Source organism: Xenopus laevis, chromosome 9_10S, assembly GCF_017654675.1.
Source record: "Xenopus laevis strain J_2021 chromosome 9_10S, Xenopus_laevis_v10.1, whole genome shotgun sequence".
Taxonomy (NCBI): domain Eukaryota; kingdom Metazoa; phylum Chordata; class Amphibia; order Anura; family Pipidae; genus Xenopus; species Xenopus laevis.
In genome coordinates, this window is record NC_054388.1 from 1,944,862 (window position 1) to 1,970,822 (window position 25,961).

General features: G+C 42.2%; 3 protein-coding genes and 1 pseudogene across 4 annotated transcripts in view; 1 reads left to right on the forward strand and 3 right to left on the reverse strand.

Annotated features, from left to right (window-relative positions):
* Positions 1 to 3,980: 3,980 nt before the first annotated feature.
* mien1.S (migration and invasion enhancer 1 S homeolog) lies at positions 3,981 to 7,536 on the reverse strand (the record flags this gene model as incomplete). Its single annotated transcript, NM_001098684.1, is given in 4 exon segments — positions 3,981 to 4,681; positions 5,111 to 5,187; positions 5,268 to 5,365; positions 7,448 to 7,536. Coding segments are annotated over 4 exon segments (288 nt in total). The 3' UTR covers positions 3,981 to 4,597.
* Positions 7,537 to 9,625: 2,089 nt separating this feature from the next.
* Positions 9,626 to 11,354, reverse strand: LOC108702359 (annotated as a pseudogene).
* Positions 11,355 to 11,614: 260 nt separating this feature from the next.
* XB5961859.S (provisional ortholog of tripartite motif containing 39 S homeolog) lies at positions 11,615 to 14,347 on the forward strand. Its single transcript, XM_018237975.2, has 2 exons — positions 11,615 to 12,053; positions 13,017 to 14,347. Exon 2 carries the CDS (start codon positions 13,039 to 13,041, stop codon positions 14,023 to 14,025), a length of 987 nt encoding a protein of 328 aa, XP_018093464.1. The 5' UTR covers positions 11,615 to 12,053; positions 13,017 to 13,038; the 3' UTR covers positions 14,026 to 14,347.
* A 3,014-nt stretch (positions 14,348 to 17,361) lies between these two features.
* LOC108702492 (receptor tyrosine-protein kinase erbB-2) overlaps positions 17,362 to 25,961 on the reverse strand; it is a 31,196-nt gene continuing 22,596 nt past the window's right edge. The window contains exons 9-27 of one of the 2 annotated variants that reach the window (XM_018237976.2): positions 24,552 to 24,678; positions 24,137 to 24,210; positions 23,943 to 24,033; positions 22,693 to 22,892; positions 22,353 to 22,485; positions 22,049 to 22,139; positions 21,809 to 21,957; positions 21,629 to 21,676; positions 21,405 to 21,540; positions 21,208 to 21,330; positions 20,793 to 20,891; positions 20,443 to 20,628; positions 20,017 to 20,172; positions 19,849 to 19,924; positions 19,622 to 19,768; positions 19,272 to 19,369; positions 18,931 to 19,107; positions 18,566 to 18,836; positions 17,362 to 18,441 (exon numbers count right to left, since the gene is read on the reverse strand). In XM_018237976.2, coding sequence (XP_018093465.1) covers positions 17,960 to 18,441; positions 18,566 to 18,836; positions 18,931 to 19,107; positions 19,272 to 19,369; positions 19,622 to 19,768; positions 19,849 to 19,924; positions 20,017 to 20,172; positions 20,443 to 20,628; positions 20,793 to 20,891; positions 21,208 to 21,330; positions 21,405 to 21,540; positions 21,629 to 21,676; positions 21,809 to 21,957; positions 22,049 to 22,139; positions 22,353 to 22,485; positions 22,693 to 22,892; positions 23,943 to 24,033; positions 24,137 to 24,210; positions 24,552 to 24,678 — 2,864 coding nt within the window. In that variant the 3' untranslated portion in view covers positions 17,362 to 17,959. Of the gene's footprint in view, positions 18,442 to 18,565; positions 18,837 to 18,930; positions 19,108 to 19,271; positions 19,370 to 19,621; positions 19,769 to 19,848; positions 19,925 to 20,016; positions 20,173 to 20,442; positions 20,643 to 20,792; positions 20,892 to 21,207; positions 21,331 to 21,404; positions 21,541 to 21,628; positions 21,677 to 21,808; positions 21,958 to 22,048; positions 22,140 to 22,352; positions 22,486 to 22,692; positions 22,893 to 23,942; positions 24,034 to 24,136; positions 24,211 to 24,551; positions 24,679 to 25,961 lie in introns of those variants that run through there. The other variant, XM_041578173.1, reaches the window with a different exon arrangement.

Sequence of the window (25,961 nt, forward strand, 5' to 3'; positions counted from 1 at the left end):
CTGAACTCACCTACCTCTTGGTAGGTGGCTAGGGGTTACGGTATAGTCCTAGGGCGGGGCAGTGTTTCTGAGAGTTATAGTTAAACAAGAGCAAAAAGGCAAAGCCTTGTTCTGAGACAGCAAAATCATGTCACGCCATGAAGTGTCTAAATGAGCAAAAGGTGCTAAAAGGTGGCAGATGCTTAGGATAACCCCAGTGCACAAAGGTTTCGGTTTGGGAAGTGGTGAGACACGCCTGTGACATGATGAATAGGCAATATGTGTGATACATATGCAAGAGTAGCTACATACGTGTGGGAGCTACAGGTGATACGTCTCCAGGTGTCACAAGTAAATAAAAGAGGGAGAGCAGCTCCAGGGAAGATAAGAGCCATTGTAAACCTGTCAGGGAAGGTGAATTATCCCAGAGGGAAGATAATCACAACACACCAAACTCCAGGCCAGTCCTCTCTAAATTACCCCAGGGGCTGCCGCTTTGTTGGATTTTATTCCTCTTCTCCTCTCAAGTTTGCACATTCTCATACCTTCTATAAACCATAGAGAGACATGCAGGAACTCTCACACTGTACCTTGTTCTCTCTATATACCATAGAGAAGGACTACAGAGGAGACATGCAGGAACTCGCACACTGTAGCTTGGTCTCTGTATATACAGTACCATAGAGAAGGACTACAATAGATAGAGAGGACACACAGGAACTCACATTGTAGTTTGGTCTCTGTGTATACTGTACCATAGAGAAGGACTACAGCAGACAGAGAAGACATACAGGAAGTCTCACCCTGTAGCTTGGTCTCTGTATATATTGTACCATGGAGAAGGGCTACAGTAGATAGAGAAGACATACAGGAAGTCTCACCCTGTAGCTTGGTCTCTGTATATACTGTACCATAGAGAAGGGCTACAGCAGAGAGAGAAGACATACAGGAAGTCTCACCCTGTAGCTTGGTCTCTGTATATACTGTACCATAGAGAAGGGCTACAGCAGAGAGAGAAGACATACAGGAAGTCTCACCCTGTAGCTTGGTCTCTGTATATATTGTACCATAGAGAAGGGCTACAGTAGATAGGGAGGACACACAGGAACTCACATTGTAGCTTGGACTCTGTATAAACCGTACCATAGAGAGGGAGTACAGTAGATGGCGAGGACACACAGGAACTCACATTGTAGTTTGGTCTCTGTGTATACTGTACCATAGAGAAGGACTACAGCAGACAGAGAAGACATACAGGAAGTCTCACCCTGTAGCTTGGTCTCTGTATATATTGTACCATGGAGAAGGGCTACAGTAGATAGAGAAGACATACAGGAAGTCTCACCCTGTAGCTTGGTCTCTGTATATACTGTACCATAGAGAAGGGCTACAGCAGAGAGAGAAGACATACAGGAAGTCTCACCCTGTAGGTTGGACTCTGTATAAACCGTACCATAGAGAGGGAGTACAGTAGATGGAGAGGACACACAGGAACTCACATTGTAGTTTGGTCTCTGTGTATACTGTACCATAGAGAGGGGCTACAGTAGATAGAGAAGACTTACAGGAATGTGTGTCTGTTTATATATAACAGAGGGGGTTACAATAGACAAAACAGGTGCCAGGAAGGAGGAGATCTGGTTATTGTAGCAGCTGGCATGGCTGTATAGGGCAGGCAGTGGGCTTGGGCCCAATGGGACAATGTGCTTGCAATATATATATATATATATATTTATAAACGTTTGCATCTGCATAACACCCCAGGTGTCCTCTATCACTGTGCCAGGGCAGGTGCCACCGGTGAGGATGACTCCGGCTACTGCTGATTCCATTGTCGAATGCTCATTTAAGAAACCCTGCAGTAGAAAGATGCCATTTTAGCTGGACCAGATCCACACACCGTCCTGCCTGTGCTTTTTTGAGGCGGATTCCTATGGGACAGAGGTGTCCAAACAAAAGCAAAGCAAATACAGGGCACAAGGCTTATGTGACCCCGCTGGTTGTGTTTAATCAAATGCGGCTTGTGTAATAAAGAACATTAATCCTTTCCTCATTCTTAGCAGTGTGGCATGTATTTGCCTGAAAAACTCCAACCTAATCCGTCCAAGGACAGGGAGTGCTCCGACCTCAGCGGCGGCTTTATAAGCACAAGTCTTGGGTTAAAGGGACATTAAACCGTAAATACAAGTAGAAAACAGAAATGGCCGTCCCCTGAGTGGAACACGCAGCAATCACACGTTCTGCCCAATAAAAACCCCTAAAATGCCCCATATGCTTCCAATGGAACTGTCATCTTGGCTGTACACATTGTTTATTTACAGTGCATCTCACATGGGAGGCAGTATGGTAGCTCCCACCTACATTCAACTACGTAGCAAGGGGGCTGTTTTATTCACTACGCCCCTAATAAGGGCAACTGTCACAAGTTGTATAAAAACCTCAGTTTGCTCAATGCCACTGCAACTGCCACATTGTTCTCCTTCCTGTTTCTATGCACAATATACAAACCTCCAGTCTCCTTTATTAATATATTACTTTCTATTGGGTGAAAAGCAGAAGCCTCTGCGGTGCATTTCCCTTGCGGAATAAGACCTGGGACTCGAGCTCTTCTGACAGGAGTGCTATGTAAAGAATGATTGATTAAAAAGGTCAGATATACTGAATTTTAGAAAATACCCACAAACAACAGTAGTAGTCTGCGCTGTTTCCTGTTACCTGGCAGAGACAGCTAACTAGGTACATTTTCCAGTGTTTAACGTCTGCGGGGTGTGAGCGCCCTCTGCTGGTTAGGAAATATTTTACTGCTAAACATTGTCAATACAGGCATAGAACCCTTTATCCAGAATAATAATAATAATAACTTTATGTTGTGCAAGAGTATGCTTTTATTTAAATATATATTTTATTTTGCTCACTTGGGGGAGTAAGAACAAACTTACTTTAATTCAGTATATATGAAGGGAATTGGTGGAGCGACTCTCATCTGATCTACAATTCGACACAACCTAAACGCCATCGCCAAAGGGTGCCAAGAAAAGTAATTGAACAATGTTGCGGCTGGAACATTTCTGCTTAGTATGGCGTCTGTCTAAACAATGTTCAAACCCTGTGTCATCAGTATAAACCATGAATGTGTATAGAACAGAACATTTCTTTATTGTTTCAATTTAAGTTTTCAAATAAATACAGATAGAATTACTGTAAAATCTAATCATCCTATTGGTGTCAGGAGAGTTCACCCTATACTAGTCAATGATGAAGTGCTCCACAGGTATAGGATCCGTTATCTGGAATCCCTTTATCCAGAAAGCACTGAATTACGGAAAGGCCATCTCCCATAGACTCCATTTTATCCGAATAATCCAAATGTTTAAAACGGATTTCCTTTTTCTGTGTAATAATAAAACAGTCGCTTGTACTTGATCCCAACTAAGATATAATTAATCCTTATTGGAGGCAAAACCAGCCTATCGGGTTTATTTAATGTTTACACGATTTTCTAGTAGATTTAAGGTATAAATGTATTTTCTGCTACTGTGCGTGGTATTGTGATGTCACATCATGTGACGAATGAGTTGGATTTACTAATATTTAAAACACAGAGCCAACACAGATATAAATATGCAGTGAACTGGAATTTAGCAACAAGCGACAGCACTCCAAGGAATTTTAACGATACAGCAAGATTCAAAGCAGTGATAGAGGTTTATTAGATCCTACGTTTCGGTTCCTAACCGGAAACTTCGAACCGAAACGTAGGATCTAATAAACCTCCATCACTGCTTTGAATCTTGCTGTATCATTAAAATTCGCTTGTTGCTAATTATACTTTTGGATTGGCACCTAGGTTTCTTCAGGATATGTGGTTGTGATATATATATATATATATATATATATATATATATATATAATACAGAAAAGCCATGAATATCTTGTAAATTATATCCTTATAAACGGTGACTAGTGATGTCATCAGTTATAAACAGTGAGTAGTGATGTCATTTTTGTCACATAAAACTTGTGTATTATAATAAGTAAAGTACCCCCTGTTGCAAAATATGAGGATACTAGAAGTTACCTGGGAGTTCCATGACCTGTATAAAAACACGGCCTTTGGCCTTGTACATCTATATGGTCATGAAACTCCTCGGTAACTTAGAACAGCCTTATAATTTACAAGAGGGGCACTTTATTCACAATATAATGTAAATGTAATCTATAACTGGTGGAAATAGCTCTAGTATAAAGACAGCACAAGGATTATGGGTTTTCCCAAAAAGTGTAATATAATCTCAATTGACCATAGCTGTAGGTTATATCTGATCTGCTTTAGTCATACACATATATATGAATCCAGGAGAAGCATAAAGACAATGCATACGACTAACAAAAAGCACGACTGTAAGGAGACACAAGTCTAACTGTGAATCTTGTTCTCCTTATATATATTCTATTGCTTGAAGTCTTCTAGTATTATTGTGTGTTTGTGGGCCTATTAATGGCTGGAACATACCATCAGGCTGGACTTACAGGTGAGACCTGAGGGAAGCCAATGCTACGGCTACAAGTCATTCGATTCATTACAGCGTTTATGTCAGAAAGATTGGCACCTGGAGAATTATAAAATAACACATGGGGCCTGACTATTGGTGATCTTCTCCAGCGGTTCCCCGTTTTTGGCTTTTCTGATGGCCGCAATGAGCTGTAAAAGAGAGAAAATATGCGTTTCAGATCAATAAGGAATTACAAATAAATAACCCGCCAGCACACCCTGGCCTCTTTGGGCCGGTGCACAGTAGACGGAAACAGCACCCTCCAATATACGGAGAAGCAAAATTACCGGCACACGATGCAAACGGGGAGCGTATTTATTAAAGTGTAATGTTTCAGAGGGACGCCCCTTCGTCAAAGGGGTCTACCCGCTTGCATTGTGTCCTGTGTGCCGGCAATTTTGCTTCAAAATTCAAAGAAAGGCACTTTTCATTCAGGAATTTAGTGCGCATGGAATAAGTTAGAATAATAATAATAATAATAATAATAAAGTGGATCTGTGCTAATGAGGAACGTGCTTGTGCCTACACCACAGTGGAGAATGGAGAACCCGGAATGTACAAGAAAAGGCAATACTTACATCTTTCTCATATGGAAACCCCCCCAGCTCCAGTTTGGAGAAAACCAGCTGCCCGTTGATCTCAATTTCAAAGGCACCTGCAAATAGAACGCAAGTAAAATAACAATGGAAAACTGAAGAGGCCACAGAGATGTATGGAAGGTTCCAATAGACTCACCTGTTCCACCAGGACCGGACTCGATGGTAATGTCAGGAAATTCTTCCTTCACGGCACTTGCCAGCTCTTCATAGTGGGACCTGAACCCACACGGCTCACTGGGAATACAAATGGCACACGCTTAGTCTGTGCGGTGGTACAACAAGCGCCTGCTCAGATAACACTCCAAACATGAAGAAGCAATATATGTATCTGTTTATGGATTACAGGCTCTTTTCGGTATGATGTAGAGAGGGATATTCTGAGACAATTTGTAATTGGTTTTCATTTTTTATTTATTTGTGTTTTTTTACTTATTTAGCTTTTTATTCAGCAATTTCAGCAGTCTGGTTGGTAGGGTCCACATTCCCCTAGCAACCATGCATTGATATGAATAAGAGACTGGAATATGAATAGGAGAAGCCTGAATAGAAAGATTTCAGCAGGTATCTGGTTGCTAAGGGCCAAATCCCCCTAGCAACCATGCACTGATGTTTTAAGAGACTGGAATATGAATAGGAGAGGCCTGAATAGAAAGAGGAGCAATAAAAAGTAACAATAACAATACATTTGTACAGAGCATTTGTTTTTAGATGGGGTCAGTGACCCTCCATTTGAAAGCTGGAAAGGGTAAGAAGAAAGCAAATAATTCAAAAACTATATAATATAAAAAATGAAAGGCAATTAAAAAGTTGCTTAGAATTAGCCTTTCTATAAAAGACTAAAAGTTACCTTAAAGATTAACTACCCCTTTATAGGGGTGGTTGAACTCTGCATTAACTGTCAGTAGTAGGGATGGGCGAATTTGACCCATTTCGTTTCACCAAAAATTCGCCGCCAGCAATGTCGCAGACGCCCGTTAAAGTCTATGGGCGTCAAAAAAAATTTGTCTCACAGCAAAATTGTTTTGACGCGCATCTTTTTTTTTTTTGACGCATGTCAACATACAAGTCTATGGGCGTAATTTTTTCGGCAAAACAAGGCAAAAAAATTCGCCCATCCCTAGTCAGTAGGATGTAGAGAGGGATATTCTGAGATAATTTGCAATTGGTTTTCATTTTTTATTATTTGTGGTTTTTGACTTATTTAGCTTTTTTATTCAGCAGCTCTCCAGTTTGTAATTTCAGCCATTTGGTTGCTAGGGACCAAATTCCCCTAGCAACCATGAATTGATATGAATCAGAGACTGGAGTATGAATAGGAGATGCAATAAAAAGTAGCAATAATAATTCATTTGTAGCCTGGCACAGCAATTGTTTATTTAGATGGGTCAGTGACCCCCTTTTTATTCAGCAGCTCTTGAGTTTTTAATTTCAGCAATCTGGTTGCTAGGACCCAAATTCCCCTAGCAACCATGCACCGATGTGAATAAAAGACTGGAATATGAATAGGAGAGGCCTGAATAGAAAGATGAAAGATTTCAGCAGGTATCTGGTTGCTAGGATCCAAATTCCCCTAGCAACCATGCACTGATTTGAATAAGAGACTGGAATATGAATAGGAGAGGCCTGAATAGAAAGATTTCAGCAGGTATCTGGTTGCTAAGGTCCAAATTCCCCTAGCAACCATGCACCGATGTGAATAAGAGACTGGAATATGAATAGGAGAGGCCTGAATAGAAAGATGAGAAAGAAAAAGTAGCAATAACAATACATTTGTAGCCTTAAAGAGCATTTGTTTTTTAGATGGGGTCGGCGACCCCTTTTGAAAGGTGGACAGAGTCAAACAAAAGTGGCAATTCCTTCAAAACCTATAAAAAATAAACAATGAGGACCAATTGAAAAGCTGCTAAGAATGAGCCCTTCTATAAGATGCTAAAAGTTCACTTAAAGGGGAACCGCCTGTTACCCAGTTTAACCATTTGCCCTCAGGGTATAAGGGGGGAGGAGCTTTCTCAAGGTTTAGGAGCTTTTCCCAAATGGATTAAAGGGCAACTGCACCCAACAAAAAGAAAAGGCCAACAAGCCAGTGTAGACTGAGGGGATGTTTCTGTAGGTTTTGCAAACACAAATAGTAATTAAAATCAGTTCTTGTGACTCTTGAAACCATGTGACCGGCTGAGCTGGTTCTGCTGCTACACCCCTTGTTTCAGGAGTCACAAGCAGCGGTGCAGCAGAGCATATAAAGAGCCACAGCTGCCTGACATATATATTCTATAGATACACGGTGACACAGAAGCTGTAGATGATTTCAGCTCTTACCAATACTCCACCATGATGCTGACAGACATTTTTACCAAATGCTGCTTCCCTCAGACTCACTTCCGCCCGCTACCATGTAAGCAAAAAAATCTCCTTCCGCCCTTTCTGAACGACTTCCGCTCCGAAGTTACGTCACTGCCGGCTGCCTTATTGTTACAGGCAGGGAGTGGGCGGTGTTAGGCGTCTTGTCTAGGAATGTTATCATGTCGCCAAAATGAGTAGGGGAAAGGTTTGAGGAAATGACAGGCTAATTAAAATAAAGCAAGAGAGGTGAATAAGCAGCAATGGGACTCGTTTGTGTGGTGGAAATAAAGGGCAGCAATTGTGTGAGGAAAATACAACCCTGTTGTGGTAAAATAAAGAAAAACAAACTAGATAGGGTTGTCCTGAGTGGATATTATGTCATTATGCAGCAGTAGCAGCATGTTCTACATCTATTCACTGACACCTGCCCCAGTGAGCTTGCACTCTAAGCAGCGTCGGACAGGGATACCAGGAAAACTCCCGGTGGGCTCAGGTGTCTGTAGGCCTCTTGCTTCTGGACATTTGGCCTATTTCATGGTCATTCCCTATTTCTTTATGGGGAAGAAAAGAGACTTAATATTGTAAGAACAGAATATCGCAAGTAAATATAAAAGACTAGGAGAATAAAGAGGTTGAGTGAGGAGAGGAGGAGGAATAAAGTGGCCCCTGTCATCCCAGTGCAACATAGGGTTGCCACCTTTTTTGGAAAGAAATACCGGCCTTCTTGTAGATTTAGATTTTTTCGATATTAATAACATTGGGGTCAAGCATCATTTTTACTGGTCAGGCCGGTAAAATACTGGCCAGGTGGCAACCCTAGTCCAACACTGACTTCACACACGGGCCGAAAAAAGCTGTAACAGACCAAGTCGGGAGCTTATTAACCAGTGTGTGGGGCCACCCGATGGGCTTCCACGATCGATAACTTGCTGAAAGTTGGGCAGGTTAAAAAATCCCATTGGATCGCGGCCGCATCTATGCGAGTATTCGGTCCCACAATCCGACTGCCCCCAATCGGATCCGTTATGATACAATGGTTGGGCTCTAGGGCCCACGATATTGGCCACTTCAATGTGGACATATTAGGGAGAGATCCGCTTGTTTTGCGACATCAACAAACGAGCGGACCTCTACGTCTATGGCCACCGTAAGGCTTGCTTCTGAAAAAGCTGCCCATTCACCCTGAACTACATTGGCTTCTATATGAGCAAGTGAGAGGATTCCCCAAATGTCTCCCCATTACTGTGAGAGGAATACGTTCTGAGAGAGAGTCTAAAGAAGAAGAACTAGTAGGGGGGAAGAGAAGAAAGGAACAGGGGTCCCACTACAAATATTTCCCCCTGCAAAACATCTTGTCTCTGAGATATTACCGGTGAGTGTGTGTTAGAGCAATGACTCAAACTAGTGGATAAAAACATCACACGTTTTAATTGGGAAAATACAGGCGGCAGATTTTTGTTTTCCATCAATCAAATGAGTCCCCTAAGTGGGAGTCCAGGGGAGCCAAGTGCTTTGGTTATGTCACCCCATGATGTTACTATGGGGGCGAAGAACCTGTGGAATAACTTACTGTACATTACTTGATGACCAGGACTAACTAATCCTCTACTTTGTTAAACTAAAGCCTCACTAAAGAAGTAGCTAGAAATGTTGTACATGATGTTTTGTGCTTCTGTACCAGCCCAAGGCAACCACAGCCCTTTAGCAGTAAAGATCTGTGTCTCCAAAGATGCCCCAGTAGCTCCCAATCTTCTTTTCTGCTGATTCACTGATTCACATGCTCTGTGCTGCTGTCACTTACTGAGCTTAGGGAGCCACTCACAATATACAGTACACATAGAATAGAAATGTCACAATATAAGGCTGATTAGTAATTAATACACATAATTACTACATGGCAGCACAGAAACCAGTGCAATTAGCATCAGAATGTAATAATCAGCAAACCTGTAGCATCAGCTTATATTACAGCCAGGGAAGCTCATTTTCTGCTGGATAATTAGTGACGAGCCCTAAGCTTAGCTTCTCAACAGCCAATCAGAGCCCACTGAGCATGTGAGTGTCACAGACACTTTCCAAGATGGTGACCCCCTGTGACAAGTTTGAAGTCCTGGATCATTGCTGCTATTGACAAGCTCAAACTTTAGCCTCGTGCAATAAGTTCACTCTATAAAATAGGACATTTTTAGCCATATTCATTTTTTAGGGGTTAGTTCTCCTTTAAGCATGGTTTCAAAGAAAATTCCACAATTTTACAATTTATCAGTGGCTCAATATTATTTCTAATAAGGAAGAAGTCCGAAGAACAGCAAGAGTTTGGTCCATATATGAATGGGTGACATTGTCCTTTGAGGGTGGCATTGTCTCTTAAGAACACAATTTCATGGCGCACCAGTCTTCCACTCTCATTAACACCCCATTATTTTTAATAAGGCGTAAGTCTGAAGAACACCAAGTGTTTGGTCAATATATGAATGGGTGGCATTGTCTCTTAAGAACACAATTTCATGGCGCACCAATCTTCCACTCTCATTAACACCCCATTATTTTTAATAAGGCGTAAGTCTGAAGAACACCAAGTATTTGGTCAATATATGAATGGGTGGCATTGTCTCTTAAGAACACAATTTCATGGCGCACCAGTCTTCTACTCTCGTTGGCACCCCTGGGCAAAACAGAGCGAAGAGTTCTTCATTGAGAGGGCAGTGAAGCTCATAGATCAAGTGTATGGCGTCAGCATCATAGAATGCTAAGCGACCCCTCATTAAGTCCAAACACACCCCAATTCGAAGTGGAGAAGTCCTCAGATTCAAAGGCGAAGACCCAGTGCCATAATATTCCCCATCTTGCTGCTTACGCAGAAAAAAGTAGCCGTTGTTTGGGCTCAGTTCTTGTTCTCCCTTACGTCCGACCGACCCCTTCACGGTGCCAATGATCCAGTTACTCTTGCGGCCAACATCCACCTCCCAGTAATGAATGCCAGACTTAAACCCGGGCAGTGCCAGTACATACAGTCCTGGTTCAAAACTATACTTTCTGTATCTCCTCTCATCAGCACAGAGTTGTAATTTCACTTGCCTTAGATCTGTCGATAGGTTCAAATAAGGGTTGGCACTCGCTGGGTCAAACTGTAATGGATCTAGTGCTGGTTTCATGACATGTCTTAACCCTCTCCACTCATGGATTTGTAGAGGGGAAACACACCCTTCAAGCAAGTCCTTCATTGTCTCCATTTCTTGTAACTGAGCACGGAATACTTTTACTCTCTGCATGAATGTCGCTATATGTTTCCCTTTTGGCTTCTTGATTGTAACTTCCTCCAACAGTTCTGTGACTGCTGACGTCAAACCTGCAAGTTCTGGGGCTTTGGCCTCCAAATTTTCAGCAGATTTTAGGGAAACCTCTGTTTCCTTTTGCAGAAAGTGATACATATCCTGAAAGTATTCGCTTAAGAACTGTGTGTTTGTATCTGCTTTTAGATTTATTGTCATTAATTTCTTTTCACACTCTTCAAAGGTGTCCCACACCTGTTGCTGAAGACACGCAAGTTGTTTTATCACTTGGTCCTTTTCCTCTTCGTCTTCTTTAAACATCTTCTTCACTTGATCGAGTAGCCCTGATGCGCCTCTCTGGGTAGACAAGAGAAGGGGAAGAGGTAAAGTATAAGGGAAACCCAATACACACTTTAACAAGGATCAGGGGGTCCCATTCTGTGCAACATGGAGGCAACGTAGTTTCCCACCCTGCTCCCTTTTTACATCTCCGTGCCACCCCTTAGACATCACCACCCTGTCCCTTCTCCTGGTTTACCTTTATAATGGGCTGGGGGACATCAGAATAATTGTGATTTGGTGTTGTTTTCCTCTCTTGTTTTCTGTGACATTTTAGCCTGCAGAGAAATGTGTTTCAATTATTGGTTTAAAAAGGCAAAACGAACCCTTTTATATATGTGAATGCTTCTAAGATTTTTAATTGTTGGGGGTCACAGACCCTGGCAGCTACAATACTATCGCTGCGTGAGACTAACCACCAAAGAGGTGCAGAAATTCCACACTGCTGAAATTCACAGCCATATTGCTGACTCTACCTTGTACTAAAAATGATTTGAAAGGTGATAGAGCTTTTGAAACAGAGCAAATGTACCTTCTGTTTATGTGTCTGGAGCAGATCTGTGACTCTGAAGGCTGAGACACAGGGAGAAGGCAGAGCCCAGCTCTTTCGGTTTCATTTCTCGCCTGCCGGAGCAAAAGGCTCTGCTGTTGTTAAAACAAAGAACTGCCACAATCCTGTGCTAATTCCACTCAGGGAGGGACATACGGCTCAGAAAAAAAAGAACCTTCAATGCCAGCTCAAACTAATAGAATAAATAGTTTCAATTTATTTTTTAGAGACATAAATCCTCTATCAGGGCATCACTTTGCAAATGTTTGCCTTGCTTCCTGGATCCCACACCCTGTATAAGAATGCATGAGATAGCTCCATGTTGTGTGTCAGTCTACACACCAGCTTCTTCTCAACAGAAACGCCTTCTCCTCTGCCATATTCAGAGAGCAGGACTGTGAAACTACAGCTCATACGCAAGGTAAGCTGGGAATGAAATGTTAGCTCTTCCTCCATTCCTGCTTTGCTGTGTCCCCTTACCTTAGAAGTTATTCCAGGAGAGAGATGTGCTTTTTCTCTGTTTCTGCTCTGCTGGCAGTTATCCTTATTACTAAGCACAGATATTCCACAAGGGCTCGGTACACTAACACCTAGAAATTCTATGTACTGGGGGTACAGTACACAGACACTCATTCATAATACACAGATAGCACTGTTCTTTTGTAATACAGAACAACACGCAGCTACCCGTGTGAGCATGCAGTAATGAGATAAGAATTGCCCAGGTCTAGTAACCCATAGCAACCAGTCAGCAGATTACCAACATCCGGCTTCTCCATTTGCAACTTTTATTAGACTGCGCCGAAAATGATTTACCTCAAGGGCTGACACGGAAACTCCCAACATCTCTGATTCCTTCGTTAGCTTAGCAACTGTAACAGAAGGTTTATTTACACACAAGAGCTTGCAATCTAAAGGTATGGAGTATCAAAGTGTTGCCCCAAAATGTACATTATGTCAGTTTTGGAGACTTTATGGGGGGTGGCATTCATGAGGACTATCAAGAGGCAGTTGAAAGGAAAGGACCAATAGGAGGGGGTAGTTTTCGAGATAAACCTTCTACCTCTTCTCCTTTAATTTCTGGATTGGAAGGGGAGGGGGAGCCGGCAGCCACTTCTTAATCCGGGACAAATTGTGCTGGAGTTGGGTGCAAGCAAATACAGTCTTTAAAGCTGTATTTATACATATGCTGATAAGAATAACATAATGAAACAGTACCTAGTACTTGACCGAAACTAAGATATACTTATGCCTTATTGGAGGCAAAGCAACCCTGTTGCGATGAATTAATGTTTAAATGACTTTAAGGTAAACGAAGTATGGAGATCCAAATTATGGAAAGATCCCAGGCCCCAAGCATTCTAACAAACCTCTTTCTCCATAGAGAATTCCACCACTTCTACAGAATGGGGATTGATCAAGAGCCAAAGGAAAAAGAAAAGCCTATCTCTTCAGTCAAGCATCTCCAATCCCAGCTGAAAGATCTGCAGGAGGCATCCTCGGCACTGTCGGGACACTTTCAGAAGACTGTGCCAACATACAGGGCGGCAATCAGCAATTTGTATTGTGACCTGCAGTCCTTGCTGGAAAACGAGGAGAAGATGCGACTGTTCCAAACAGAAGAGCAATCTATGCAATATTTAGAAGCAAGAGCAATGGACCTTGGGGATTTGTATAGCTCTATTGGTCATGTGCAGGAAAAGTTAGAAGAAAGCCACATGACGTTGAGGGCAAAAGAACATCTTAGAGCCCTTTATGAGCAATTTAATGTTATTGCTGGAGTTCAGACCATTTTGGATTCATGTGTATCTCCTCTCCAGTTGAGAGATTGGGCAGGACAGAGGCATCTTGTTAAGCCAGTTCCAGAATCGCTGACGTTCGACCCTCATAGTGCCCATCCTAATTTGATCTTGTCATTGGATCTAAAGCAAGTGAGGTTTGAGTCTTCTCCAAATGGGCAGGAGAGAAAAGAATGCTTTGAACCAGGACTGTATATATTGGCATTACCTGGCTTCCAGTCTGGCCGCCATTACTGGGAAGTTGATGTCGGGGGCAAGAGCAGCTGGATTCTAGGAGTGGTACGAGAGTCGGTGGAACGCAAAGTGGAGCATCACCTTTATCCTGACAATGGATACTGGGTGCTACGCAAGCAGGAAGACAGTGTTTATTATGGTCTTGGGATGTCACCCGTATGCCTGAACCTAATATTCTCACCCACAAGAATTGGGCTTTGTTTGGATTTTTTCAGGGGCTCTCTGGCATTTTTTGACGCTGATTCTACAAGTCTGATCTTTGAGCTGCCCTGCAATTCGGGAGAAAAACTATTGCCATTCTTCTGCCCTGGGATCCCTGTTAAAGAAGAAGACTGGTGCCCATTGATCTTATGTGGATAAAAGGGATATTTACTGCCCTGTAATTGTTGATTGAAGGTTCATGTGTCATTTCAGGACCACGATTTAGTCTTCCTAGTATATGTGATGCTGATTTCCCATTCCCTATGTTAATTGAGAGCAAGGTTTGAAATGCTCATAATCATATCTATAATATGATACAATATAGGCTTCTTCTGTCAATGTTTTTAGGGTCACTAGTTACCCATGGCTCACTTACCTGCAAATGATCTGAACTTCTGGGGGAAGTGGAACATAAAAAACCTATTCATTGCAATGGAAAAGATGTAAATGATTGTGTAAAAATATATGATTTGGAAATCCACGTGAATTTGCGTTTCTTTTATTCATCTTGCACATGGGTATAAGTATAGGCAAATCAGTGGCTGGAAACCCTTTGCGACTCATGAACAAGGTTACAGGTCAACACGGACTCTAAAGCTGAGGCAATCACCGTATTGTTTAACCCCCAATTTGTTTTCCCATAATTGCAGTCGCAAGAGGAAGATGTGCCTGATGCATCAAAATTCTCAAATTTGGCTTAGTTTCAGAGCTATTTAAAGGATAAGTAAACCTTTAAAATAAGTGAATGTAAAATTGATGAGGGGGCTATTCTAAGCACTTTTGCAATATACATTCATTATTTATTTTTCTTTAATTCCAAGATATTAAGGGATACACGTGCTGTTAATATAAATGAATTTTGTTACAACAGCGCCACCTGCTGGTCAGTTTCCCACCCGTCTGACCAGCAAGTAGTCAGGAGAAAGAAAGAGTCTGATTGATGTTCTTCTGCTTAGGAATAAAATGAGAAACATCAGATAACTTTTTTTCACATCTTCCCAGAAGAACATCAGCCTCTTTCTTTCCTTTAACTTTCTATTATATAATTAATTTTGTAACAACAGCGCCACCTATTTCACCTGTATGGTCGGTGAGACGTACAGAAGGAAAACAAAGAACTGTTCTGATGTTGCTTTGCTCTGGAAAGAAATGGGAAATTCTCCTGAGGTGTCTGATCTCTTTCCTGCACAGAGCAACATCAGAACAGTTCTCTGTTTTTCTCTTGAATCCTATCTCTTTCCGATCCCTCCGATAAGGCCCTGTACTGTGACCGATTATTTACATTTACACGTCCTTTACTGCCCATAGAATCAGGAAATTTAGCTTGATTTCAGGTTACCTGCAGTTCAGTGGCGTAACTAGTTGTTACTGGGCCCCATAGCAAATTCAATTTAGGGCCCCAAAATATTTATAAGTTGGCCTATTTTACCAAGATATATTAAAATTGCTAATTAATTAGGGTCTCACTGGGCCCCCTACACACCTGGGCCCCCCTGCAACCGCAGGGTCTGCTTCCTCTATAGTTACGCCCCTGCTGCAGTTGTAAATGGCCCCAAAATGGAACTCCGGCGCTATGCCATTTATTTGGTTTTAGTGTTTTAATAACCTTGAAAATAAAGTATAAACACAATTAGAATTCCTTGCAAGGTCACCCACTGTGAGATCGGAATGAGAAAGTGCACATTTGGGGGGCGGGGAGGAACAGCCGTACAAGGGAAAGAAAGGCTTATAAAAACATACAACATATTTCCAGGTACAAAACCAAAAATATACACATTTTATACAAAACCTGTCGCTACAATGGATTGTCAGCTCACCTAACGAAGTACCTATCTATTCTCTATTGTTTTCCAGCAGCTGAATGCTACATTAACTGACATGTTTAGCACTTCCAGTGTGTCTATGAGTTTTCTCTCTCCACGTGTGAGATACAAGTTCTGATAGATATGGGCCTCAGTAGCAAGGTGTAATATGGAATAGGAAGATGGAACAGGCATGCAGTCCAACCATATATATATATATATATACTTCATTATGTAAATGGAAATTAATAGTTAGTATACAGTAGCTGTATCAAGGCATGGTTGCTCAATGGTTTCTTGTGTACAGCAGCTGTATACAACTAAGGGGCCGATTCACTAACTTCGAGTGAAGGATTCGAAGTAAAAAAACTTTGAATTTCGAAGTGTTTTTTGGGCTACTTCAACCTTCGACTTCGAATCGAATGATTCGAACTAAAAATCGTTCGACTATTCGATAATCGAAGTACTGTCTCTTTAAGAAAAAACTTCGACCCCCCTAGTTCGCCATCTAAAAGCTACCGAACTCAATGTTGGCCTATGGGGAAGGTCCCCATAGGCTTGCCTAAGTTTTTTTGATCGAAGGATATTCCTTCGATCGTTGGATTAAAATCCTTCGAATCGAAGGATTTTATCGTTCGATCGAAGGAATAATCCTTCGATTGCACTATTTGCACTAAAATCCTTCGACTTCGATATTCGAAGGATTTTAATTCCCAGTCGAATATCGAGGGTTAATTAAGGATTAATTAAATCGTTCGATTCGAAGGATTTTATCGTTCGATCGAAGGAATAATCCTTCGATTGCACTATTTGCACTAAAATCCTTCGACTTCGATATTCGAAGGATTTTAATTCCCAGTCGAATATCGAGGGTTAATTAAGGATTAATTAAATCGTTCGATTCGAAGGATTTTATCGTTCGATCGAAGGAATAATCCTTCGATTGCACTATTTGCACTAAAATCCTTCGACTTCGATATTCGAAGGATTTTAATTCCCAGTCGAATATCGAGGGTTAATTAAGGATTAATTAAATCGTTCGATTCGAAGGATTTTATCGTTCGATCGAAGGAATAATCCTTCGATTGCACTATTTGCACTAAAATCCTTCGACTTCGATATTCGAAGGATTTTAATTCCCAGTCGAATATCGAGGGTTAATTAAGGATTAATTAAATCGTTCGATTCGAAGGATTTTATTGTTCGATCGAAGGAATAATCCTTCGATCGTTCGATTGCACTATTTGCGCTAAAATCCTTCGACTTTGATATTCGAAGTCGACGGATTTTAATTCCCAGTCGAATATCGAGGGTTAATGAAGGGTTAATTAAATCGGCCCCTGTATGCTGCCTGTCCTCCTCCAAGTTAGTCCATTCTTGTTTATCTACCCCAGTGGGAAGGAAACAACTGCATTAAGGATACTGGTGCCCGAATCTGAGATCATATCAATTCTAAGCCGTACCGGGCTGCCTGGAAGCTGCCATCGTTTGAGCATCATGATACCAGAGCTAGATTGCTGAAAAACGGCTACCATAACGTTTTGCAAAGCAGATACAAAACTTTAGTGATTGTACCCCCAAGCCACTCCAGCTGTTGCTGAACTATAACTCCATAAGGCTGCTGCAGCCTGCTGGGAATTGTACTTAAGAGATAAGGTGTGACAGATAAGCCACAGTTGATTAAATCTAGAAGTCTACTGGGTTCATTTACTAAGGCAGTGCAAAGTACAAAATACTGGTGCAACAGTTGTTTTACAGTGTAGTGTGTGTGTTTCCCAGACTCCCACCTTAATCGCAGACAAACTTAACTTTCCTGCCACAACTTGCCAAAATTGTCACCTAAGGCGCATGTCTGAATGATGTCGGCACGTGATTAACTGGTGCCAGTCAGTTACTTGTGCAACGGTGGCACCGGAAGTAACACTTCCTGTTCATTTCAGGGCTGCTTTGGATCTGTAGGCCCCGCACTTTGCACCTGCCATTAAAGCAGACTGAACCAGGGTATTGGCACAAGTTGCACGGGTGCAGGTATCTTTGGGCATTGCATTTTAGAAAGAGATTTTGGGCTTTGCAAATAACCCACATATTGGCAACCTTGTTTTGTAAGAAATACAAAAAATACATAGCAAGTCAACTTTACATGGACCAATGGGCAGTTCTAATGTTATCCTGCAGAGATGATTGTCAAGAGGAGTTTGCAGGGATTCTGGATCAAAATATTGCCCATTATTTCCCCAATGCTCTTTTATGGAAAAAGCTGCCAGTATATACTGTATATATGTCCTTGTCCTTTACACAGTTATGTCCCGTGGTCTAATCATGGTATCATCCAGCCCCAAGTATTCCGGGTTCTCAGCTGTTGGGGTAGTAAATCCGTTATGTGCCTGCGGATCCCCATCAGCCTTAGCAATGTTCAGTTCATGATTCCAGTAATAGGGATTGTCAAAGGCTTGGGGAAAGCCGTTTGGCAGGATTAGTCTCGGCGGAGGCAAAAAGTCTGGATTGTCCAGAGCAGACAAGGGAGGTGGGCTCCTCAGGCCATTCTTGCACTGCTGACCCTTCTGCCTCTCTAATGTGGACTTCTGCCTGTCCAATGTGGACTTCTGCCTCTCCAAAGTGGACTTCTGCCTCTCCAAAGTGGACTTCTGCCTCTCCAATGTGGACTTCTGCCTCTCCAATGTGGGTTTTTGCCTCTCTAGGGTAGAAACAGATGTTCTCAGAGATTTTATGGGCGAATGGTTCCGTTCTCCCTCCTTTTGGTTCACATACTCAGCTGATATGGAGACAAAAAAAAAAGGAAAAAAAATAAAAACATAAATTTTCAGTCCCACCGCATACTAATGCAGCAGATGAACAAGAATTAGGTTGCTGAACTTTGCTTCAAGTCACAGACTTACCTAGGGGGTGTGGGGGAATGCTTGGTGAAACACAGTCTGCTTCGAAGAAACAACTGTCAGTCTCATCCTCGCCCAAGTGCACTGGGTCATCTGTATATCCATGTGGAGAGCCACTTTCTCCAGTGAGGGGAGGTTCAAACACATAGTCACCTTCACTAAATGCATCTGAGCCGCTGCCCCCTGACTTCTCCGATAAGGTACGAGCCAGTGCAGCTCCACTTGGAAGAACCTCCTGCAGAAAAGGTTGGCATGGCTGCATCTCAGTAGCACTCTGGAAGGGTCATAGTGGGAAAAAAAAAGAGTTATTGGGAGAAACTGGGTACAATTGTACTCCCTAAACATAGGTAATAGAAAAAGTTCTGTACCTGCATTGATGAAATACGACTGCAATGCTCTGCAGTAACATCTTCTGATGGGAAAAATCCCCTGTGGGGCACCAGATATTCCTCTGCATCTACCAGGTCATCCATCCCAACCTCTTGAAGCAGAGCACTGTAAAACTGGGTGGTCAGTGGGCTCGCCTGGGCCATGATCTCTTCATTCTGAGAAAGCCAAGGAGCAATAGACTCAATGGAAAGGTCAATGATTATTTAGCTCTTTTTACATTTGAATGTGGCTTATGGGGGGGAAAAAAGGCTGTGCACTTCAGAGTGTATTTTCTTTTAATTATTGAGCTCATAAACTACAATTGCTTTGCTTCTCGTACCTCAATGACCACAAAACGTGATGGATCGCGTGCCATACGAGATAATTCATGGACAAGTTCCCGAAATTTGGGTCGGCATTCGGAGTCTATCATCCAGCCTAAATGAGAGGAGGAATAAAAGAATGAGGGATCTACAGGCAGGTCCATTTCATGTAGCAATTCCTACAATAAAAGAACTTCAAGGCCAATAGGGAAAATAAAAGATTATTGAGAGCTTGTGGCTAAGAGAAGAGCAATTGCTATTCCACAATATATGGAAATATTCCGTAATGTGATGATGTAGTATGTGAGGTACACAGTATGGAGACTGCTGATGGGAACTCATATTCCACATGAGCTTCATCACTTACACTTCACCATGATCATATAAACGTCTATGGTGCAAACTGGTGGCTGAGGGAGCCTCTCTCCTTTTTCCAAAAGGTCTGGGATTTCTCTGGCTGGGATTCCATCATAGGGTTTTGCACCAAAGGTCATGAGCTCCCAAACGGTTACACCTGAACGTCAACAACAACACAGGGGTCAAGGACACAGGTACAGAGCCACTCATTTTACATGCTATGGTTTCTTTGCTTACCGTAGCTCCACACATCACTCTGGTGGGTGAATCTTCGGTGCAAAATGGACTCTAAAGCCATCCATTTGATGGGGACCTGAGTGAAAGAGAAGGGGGTCAGAGACACTGAGATAAATGCATTCAAACCAAGGTACCACCTTTAGAATCTTCAACACACTGCCCACTTACCTTTCCACCATCAGCATGGTACTCAGTCTCGTCCACATCTAACAGTCGGGCCAGGCCAAAGTCTGTGATCTTCACATGCGTTGGGCTCTTCACCAAGACGTTCCTTGCAGCTAAGTCTCTGTGCACCAAACGCACCTCCTCCAGGTATGTCATCCCCTGTGGCACACACATATATATTAGTCCACAACATCTGCACAACTTCTTACAGCTGTGTATCCATTGGAGAGACACTAAGCATAAACACTACTCATTACAACTCAATATAACACCCAAAGTCACTGCCAGTATTCCACACACAAACTCACAAGTACAGATTCTGTTCTAATACTTGTAGCCCTAATACTCAGCAGGGTCACACTGTTGTGCTCAGATTCATAACAAAACGGTAGCCTATTTTAAAGGGTGATGCTGAAAGTCTCTCCTTACCTTTGCTATCTGCACACACCAGTTGAGGAGATCTCTGGAGCCAATGCGGTCTTTGTTCTCCCTCACGTAGTCCAGTAAGCAGCCGTATGGCATGAGCTGGGTGACAAGCTGTACGGTAGATGTGAGGCAGATCCCAAGCAGGCGACACACATAAGGGCTGCCCACCCCTGCCATCACATATGCTTCCTGCACAAAACATGCTTTGTAAGGCTATTAATAAATAAACTTGGCAAAACCACTATGGGCTTCACTGGCAAACTATCATGTGCAACCCCAACTGTGGGTCCGACAGCAGTGCAAATTTACATAATAATTAATAAGACAATAATGTATTGATGTGTAATACTTACATCAAGGATCTCCTTGTTGGCTTTAGGTGATGTGTTCTCCCTCAAAACTTTAATGGCAACCGGTATTTTGATATTTTCACCATCTGGAATCCAAATACCCTAAAAATTGGAAAGACGACAGTGGAATCATATTGTTTAATCTCACTGGAGTTCTACTGCTCTGCAGCAGGGGGCAGCACTAGTGTACTTATTTCATAGGCCTGTATAGACAACACTAACATACATTTATAGCTGCTGGTTCACTTTAAATAAATAGTACAGTATGAGGGTTTAGTCAGTGGGCACACGGAACATTCATTACGTTTACTGGAGTAGTTGCCTTTAGTTGCTTTATTTGGTGTATTGAGTAACAGTTTAAATATGCAGAATTACAGGATAAAATACATCCATACCCATTGCCATGTATTGTTTCTACCTTGTATACAGTACCAAATGCCCCAGATCCCAAGATCATCATCTTCTTAAGTTCTGTCTCCTTAAGGATCCTCATCTGGGCTTGGTTGGGGACAGCTCCACTTGGAGTCAGAGGTTCCACGAGCTGTTAAAGAAGCAAAAGTGAAGTGAAGAGGAGATCATATCCCAATTCCCTGGCCTCTGTGGCACCCCACACACCTCTTCTTGTAAAAGGCGACGTGTGGTGTGCTTCCTCCTCAGCTGCTTTCTGCGCCGGATCGACAACACGATGGCCGTTGATATGGTGATCACGATTAATATGCTAATGATAATTGAAGCTGCCATGTACACTTGGCTGGGGATGATTGGGGGGAAGGAAAGATGGTTGTTATGGAATCTTACAGAAGAAACTAGAACATGCCATAAATCTACCAGAAATGTACCTGTTGTCCGGTAAAATTGGGCAGCCCCTTTCATCCAACTGATTGCACCTGGTGGAACAAAGGCCAACTAAGTACTGTGCTTACACACACACTGTTCTATCTTTAATATCTTATTTACTTTGTGCTTGTATGCTGGCAAGTGAAGACAAGTTGAGAATGGTACCAATGAGAATTACGTACGAGTGTGAGCAGTTGACAAGGCACAGCTGGCAGATCCCATCCTTGTCTGGGTATTTCCAAATGGGAACAAAGGAACTTCCCTTAGGGCACTGCTCCACACAGTCTTCTCCGTCCATATAGTGAGCACACGCCATACACTGGTCAGCCTCCTATAGGCAAAGCAAAATGATGAAAAACTCCATATGCCAGTGCATTCTGCTAAACCATCTGTAGTCCCTACATTGCACATGTTTAACTCACCGGGCCAGAGCATGTCTGAGTTCCATTCTGCTGATAGCACTGAGAGTGGCAAGGCACACACTGACTTCCATTAACATGCTCTCTTGGGTCTCTAAAGGGCGAAAATACAAAAGCTCACCATAAAGGACTATGGTGTGTTAATGTCAGGGTCCCCTGTACTTTTCAATTTTGCTTAATTCTCCAGGGCAGGCTGGACTGGCACACAGTTGGTATGCATAAGTTGTATCCTTGTGATCAGTGTGCACAACTGTAATTCCATTTTAGCACTTGGTTTCTATTCATAAATCCCTTATTACCAACTCACCCATCCAAAACATTGCAAGACTCAATGCAATCATGGCCTCTCAGGAATCCATTGCACCGAACGCACTGGGAAGGGCCAGGACCCCAGCATTTCTCTCCAGCGCAGCGACTGAAGCACTTCTGCCCTTCTTGGTCTGCAAATGACAAGGGAGCCATCAGCACTTTAAGTATAAATCTTGATAAAATGTCTTGTATATGGCAAATTCTGAGATGGCTGATAGCCAATGAGCTGAATATGTAAAGGAAAGCCAATACCATAGTTCCTTTCCCAAAAACCTCTTTAATTCATAGTAATGAAACCCAAAGACTATCAAATGACTAAATGGAAGAAAACTCCTTACCGCACACTTCTTGGGGTTTGTTGAGTGTCTTTACTATAGTTTGTCTTTGGGTTTTGAAGAGATCCGACCATGGGGCACTTTCCAAGAAGCACAGGTTGGGGTTCCCCTCTATCTGTGCCAGCCCACTGCTGATTTCCGTCAAGGAGCGCAAGCCAAGAGATGAGATGGAAAGGTTCCTCAGGACCAATGAATATGCCCCGCTAGTAGGATTTAAAGTCAGAGGTCACTCAAATGAAAAATCCCACAGGTAATGGTTAAAAAAGTGGAAATGGCATTAGCATATTTCATAACATTATTAGAATATAATGCTAAAAAGACAGCTCTACAGATGAGAGGAGAAAAGCATTATCTGCTGACGTTGTTCAGTCATTATTAAGCGACGGTTGTTGTTCATTATGCACCATGGAAAACCCAATCTATCCAAAGGGGAAATAATCCAAGTACATCAAGGGCCTTTAATTCTCATTCAGGCAACATGACTTTCCTTCTACCCGCCAGAAACATTAAGGGGCTGATTCACTATGGGTCGAATATCGAGGGTTAATTAACCCTCGATATTCGACTAGGAATTGAAATCCTTCGACTTCGAATATCGAAGTCGACGGATTTAGCGCAGAAAATTCGATCGAACGATCGAAGGATTATTCCTTTGATCGAACGATTAAATCCTTCGAATCGAACGATTCGAAGGATTTTAATCCAACGATCGAAGGAATATCCTTCGATCAAAAAAACTTAGGCAAGCCTATGGGGACCTTCCCCATAGGCTAACATTGACTTCTGTAGCTTTTATCTGCCGAACTAGGGGGTCGAAGTTTTTTTTTAAAGAGACAGTACTTCGACTTTTGAACAGTCGAACGATTTTTAGTTCGAATCCTTCGATTCAAAGTTGTAGTCGAAGGTCGAAGTAGCCCATTCGATGGTCAAAGTAGCCCAAAAAAACCTTCAAAATTCGAAGTTTTTTTACTTCGAATCCTTCACTCGAATTTAGTGAATCGGCCCCCAAGCGTCCTTTAGGTATGGGCAGGCAGATTGCACTTATTTTTGCACACTGCCTTCGGATAAGTAAAAGGTCTTCAATGTGTTCTGATTGAAGCCAACCAGTTGTACCCATGGGTGAAATATGGGCACATTCTATATAAGAATTGCAGCCAGATTTTATCTTTATTTTCCCAGCCAACATTTCTAATAGATGACAGCACATTTTAAATGGACGTAGATGTTAAAATCTGATGTCAAAATCGACTCACTTCTGTAGCATTCGTCCGCGAATCACACGCAGGTTCTCAAAGACACTGAGACTGTTAAGTTCTTCTGGCCAGGACTCAATATAGATGTATCCTGCAGCACAAAGGAGGGAAGCAAAATGAGGGTAGCTATAGAAATAACCCAATATTTAGTAGCACTGCTGTGAAATAGAACACCCTAATCTGCGGGTAGTTACCTGTGATTTCTTCAAGGGTCTTGAAGACCTCAAGGTTCTGTGCAGTGAGGACTGAGCCGGGTTTGTTGGGATCTCTGTGAGAGAATTTAAAGAAAATGCAATTACAAGATGGCTTCTGGTTTAATCTTCAACGTTCCAGTCATGACCACCAGCAAGATGGGGTTCTAGGCAACACTTACTGTTTGATTACATATGTTCCAAAGGTGTTGACTCTAAAGCTGGTAACTCTTAGTCAGCGTGGTGTGCTACTGCACCTATTGGCGTTGACCAACTAAGCACCAATTATAACGGATTACATCACCAATCACCATTTTTAAGGATCCACTTTACAGAATATTAGAACAATAACTGTGACTATGCCATCAGGTCAGTCCTGGGATAGTCCCCAAGAAGAAGAATAAAGCAAAACTCTTACGGTTTGAAGGACTCGGCAAGGAATGCCAGACTCCCAAAGATCTTAGTGCAGCCTTGGAAATGATGGATGATAGAAGCATTAATGGCTTGTGTTGTTCTCAAGAAATCTCTTCCAAGCCCATAACACACTGAGGGGGGAAATGATAATATGCACCTTAACAAACACATAGGGGTACAGTCATAACTATATACTGTATACATCTCAAAAACGTTGAGAAAAGCAGTTTATTGAGTTTATGTCATGATTGGTTACTAACACATACTTGCCTGCACTCCAAACAATGGCAAAACCTAGGTAAAGTAATATGTACCTAGTTGTATAATACCACATCTTTACATGGAGTAACACTACTTGTATTTATCAGCATTGATTTATTTATGCTGTGAGATTAGGCCATAGAGGCAACCTCCGTGAACTCTCTAATGACATGGGAGCGGCCATGTCTGAGGCTTTTGTTCTGGCACAGAAAACCGGAATGTCCAGTTGTAGAGAGGGTGGTGCAAAACAACACACAACAGTGTTCACCTTAAAACCTCTCTTACCTTTGTTACAGTTCACTTGTGATATCACTGCCTATTTAGTTTGTTGGTCCACTCTCACTCGCACTATTAGAAGAGACTTATGGAAGTGGATGTCTGGATAGAGGCCCACCACTAAACATTCACACTTTCATTTATCACAATGAATTGCTTCAGCCTCAGTCCATGTTTCCTCCCTATAGGCCCTGGGTTACAATGACGTATAGTGCACATTATGGGGCATATTTATTAGGGATGCACTTTTTTGGATTCGGCCGAACCCCCGAATCCTTTGCAAAAGGTTCGGCCAAATTAGGGGTGGGAAGGGGAAAACATTTTTTACTTCCTTGTTTTGTGACAAAAAGTCACGTGATTTCCATCCCCACCCCTAATTTACATATGCAAATTAGGATTCGGATTCGGTTCGGCCAGGCAGAAGGATTCGGCCGAATCCGAATCCTGCTTAAAAAGGCCGAATCCCGAACCGAATCCAGGATTCGGTGCATCCCTAATATTTATCAAAGGTTGAAGTTAAAAAAAAAAAAAACTTTGAACTTCGAATTCAAAAAGACCAATCGAATGGAGGTCGAAGTTTTTTTGGGGGTCGAAGTGGGCCGAATTTGGCCTACTTCGAATCGTACGATCGTACTTCAATTGAAGTTTTTTTAACTTCGATCTTTGATCTCCCAAACTCCCCCAATTGCCTCCATACAGGTTGTAGGACGTTGCTATAGGCTAAAACAGCAGTTCAACAGCTTTTAGGCGGTGAATGGTCAAAGTTGAGGTTTTTAAGAGACCGTACTTAGAATTTCAAAGTTTTTTGAAATTCGAATCAAAGTATGACTATTCCCTAGTCGAAGTACACAAAAAATAGCTTGAAATTCACAGTTTT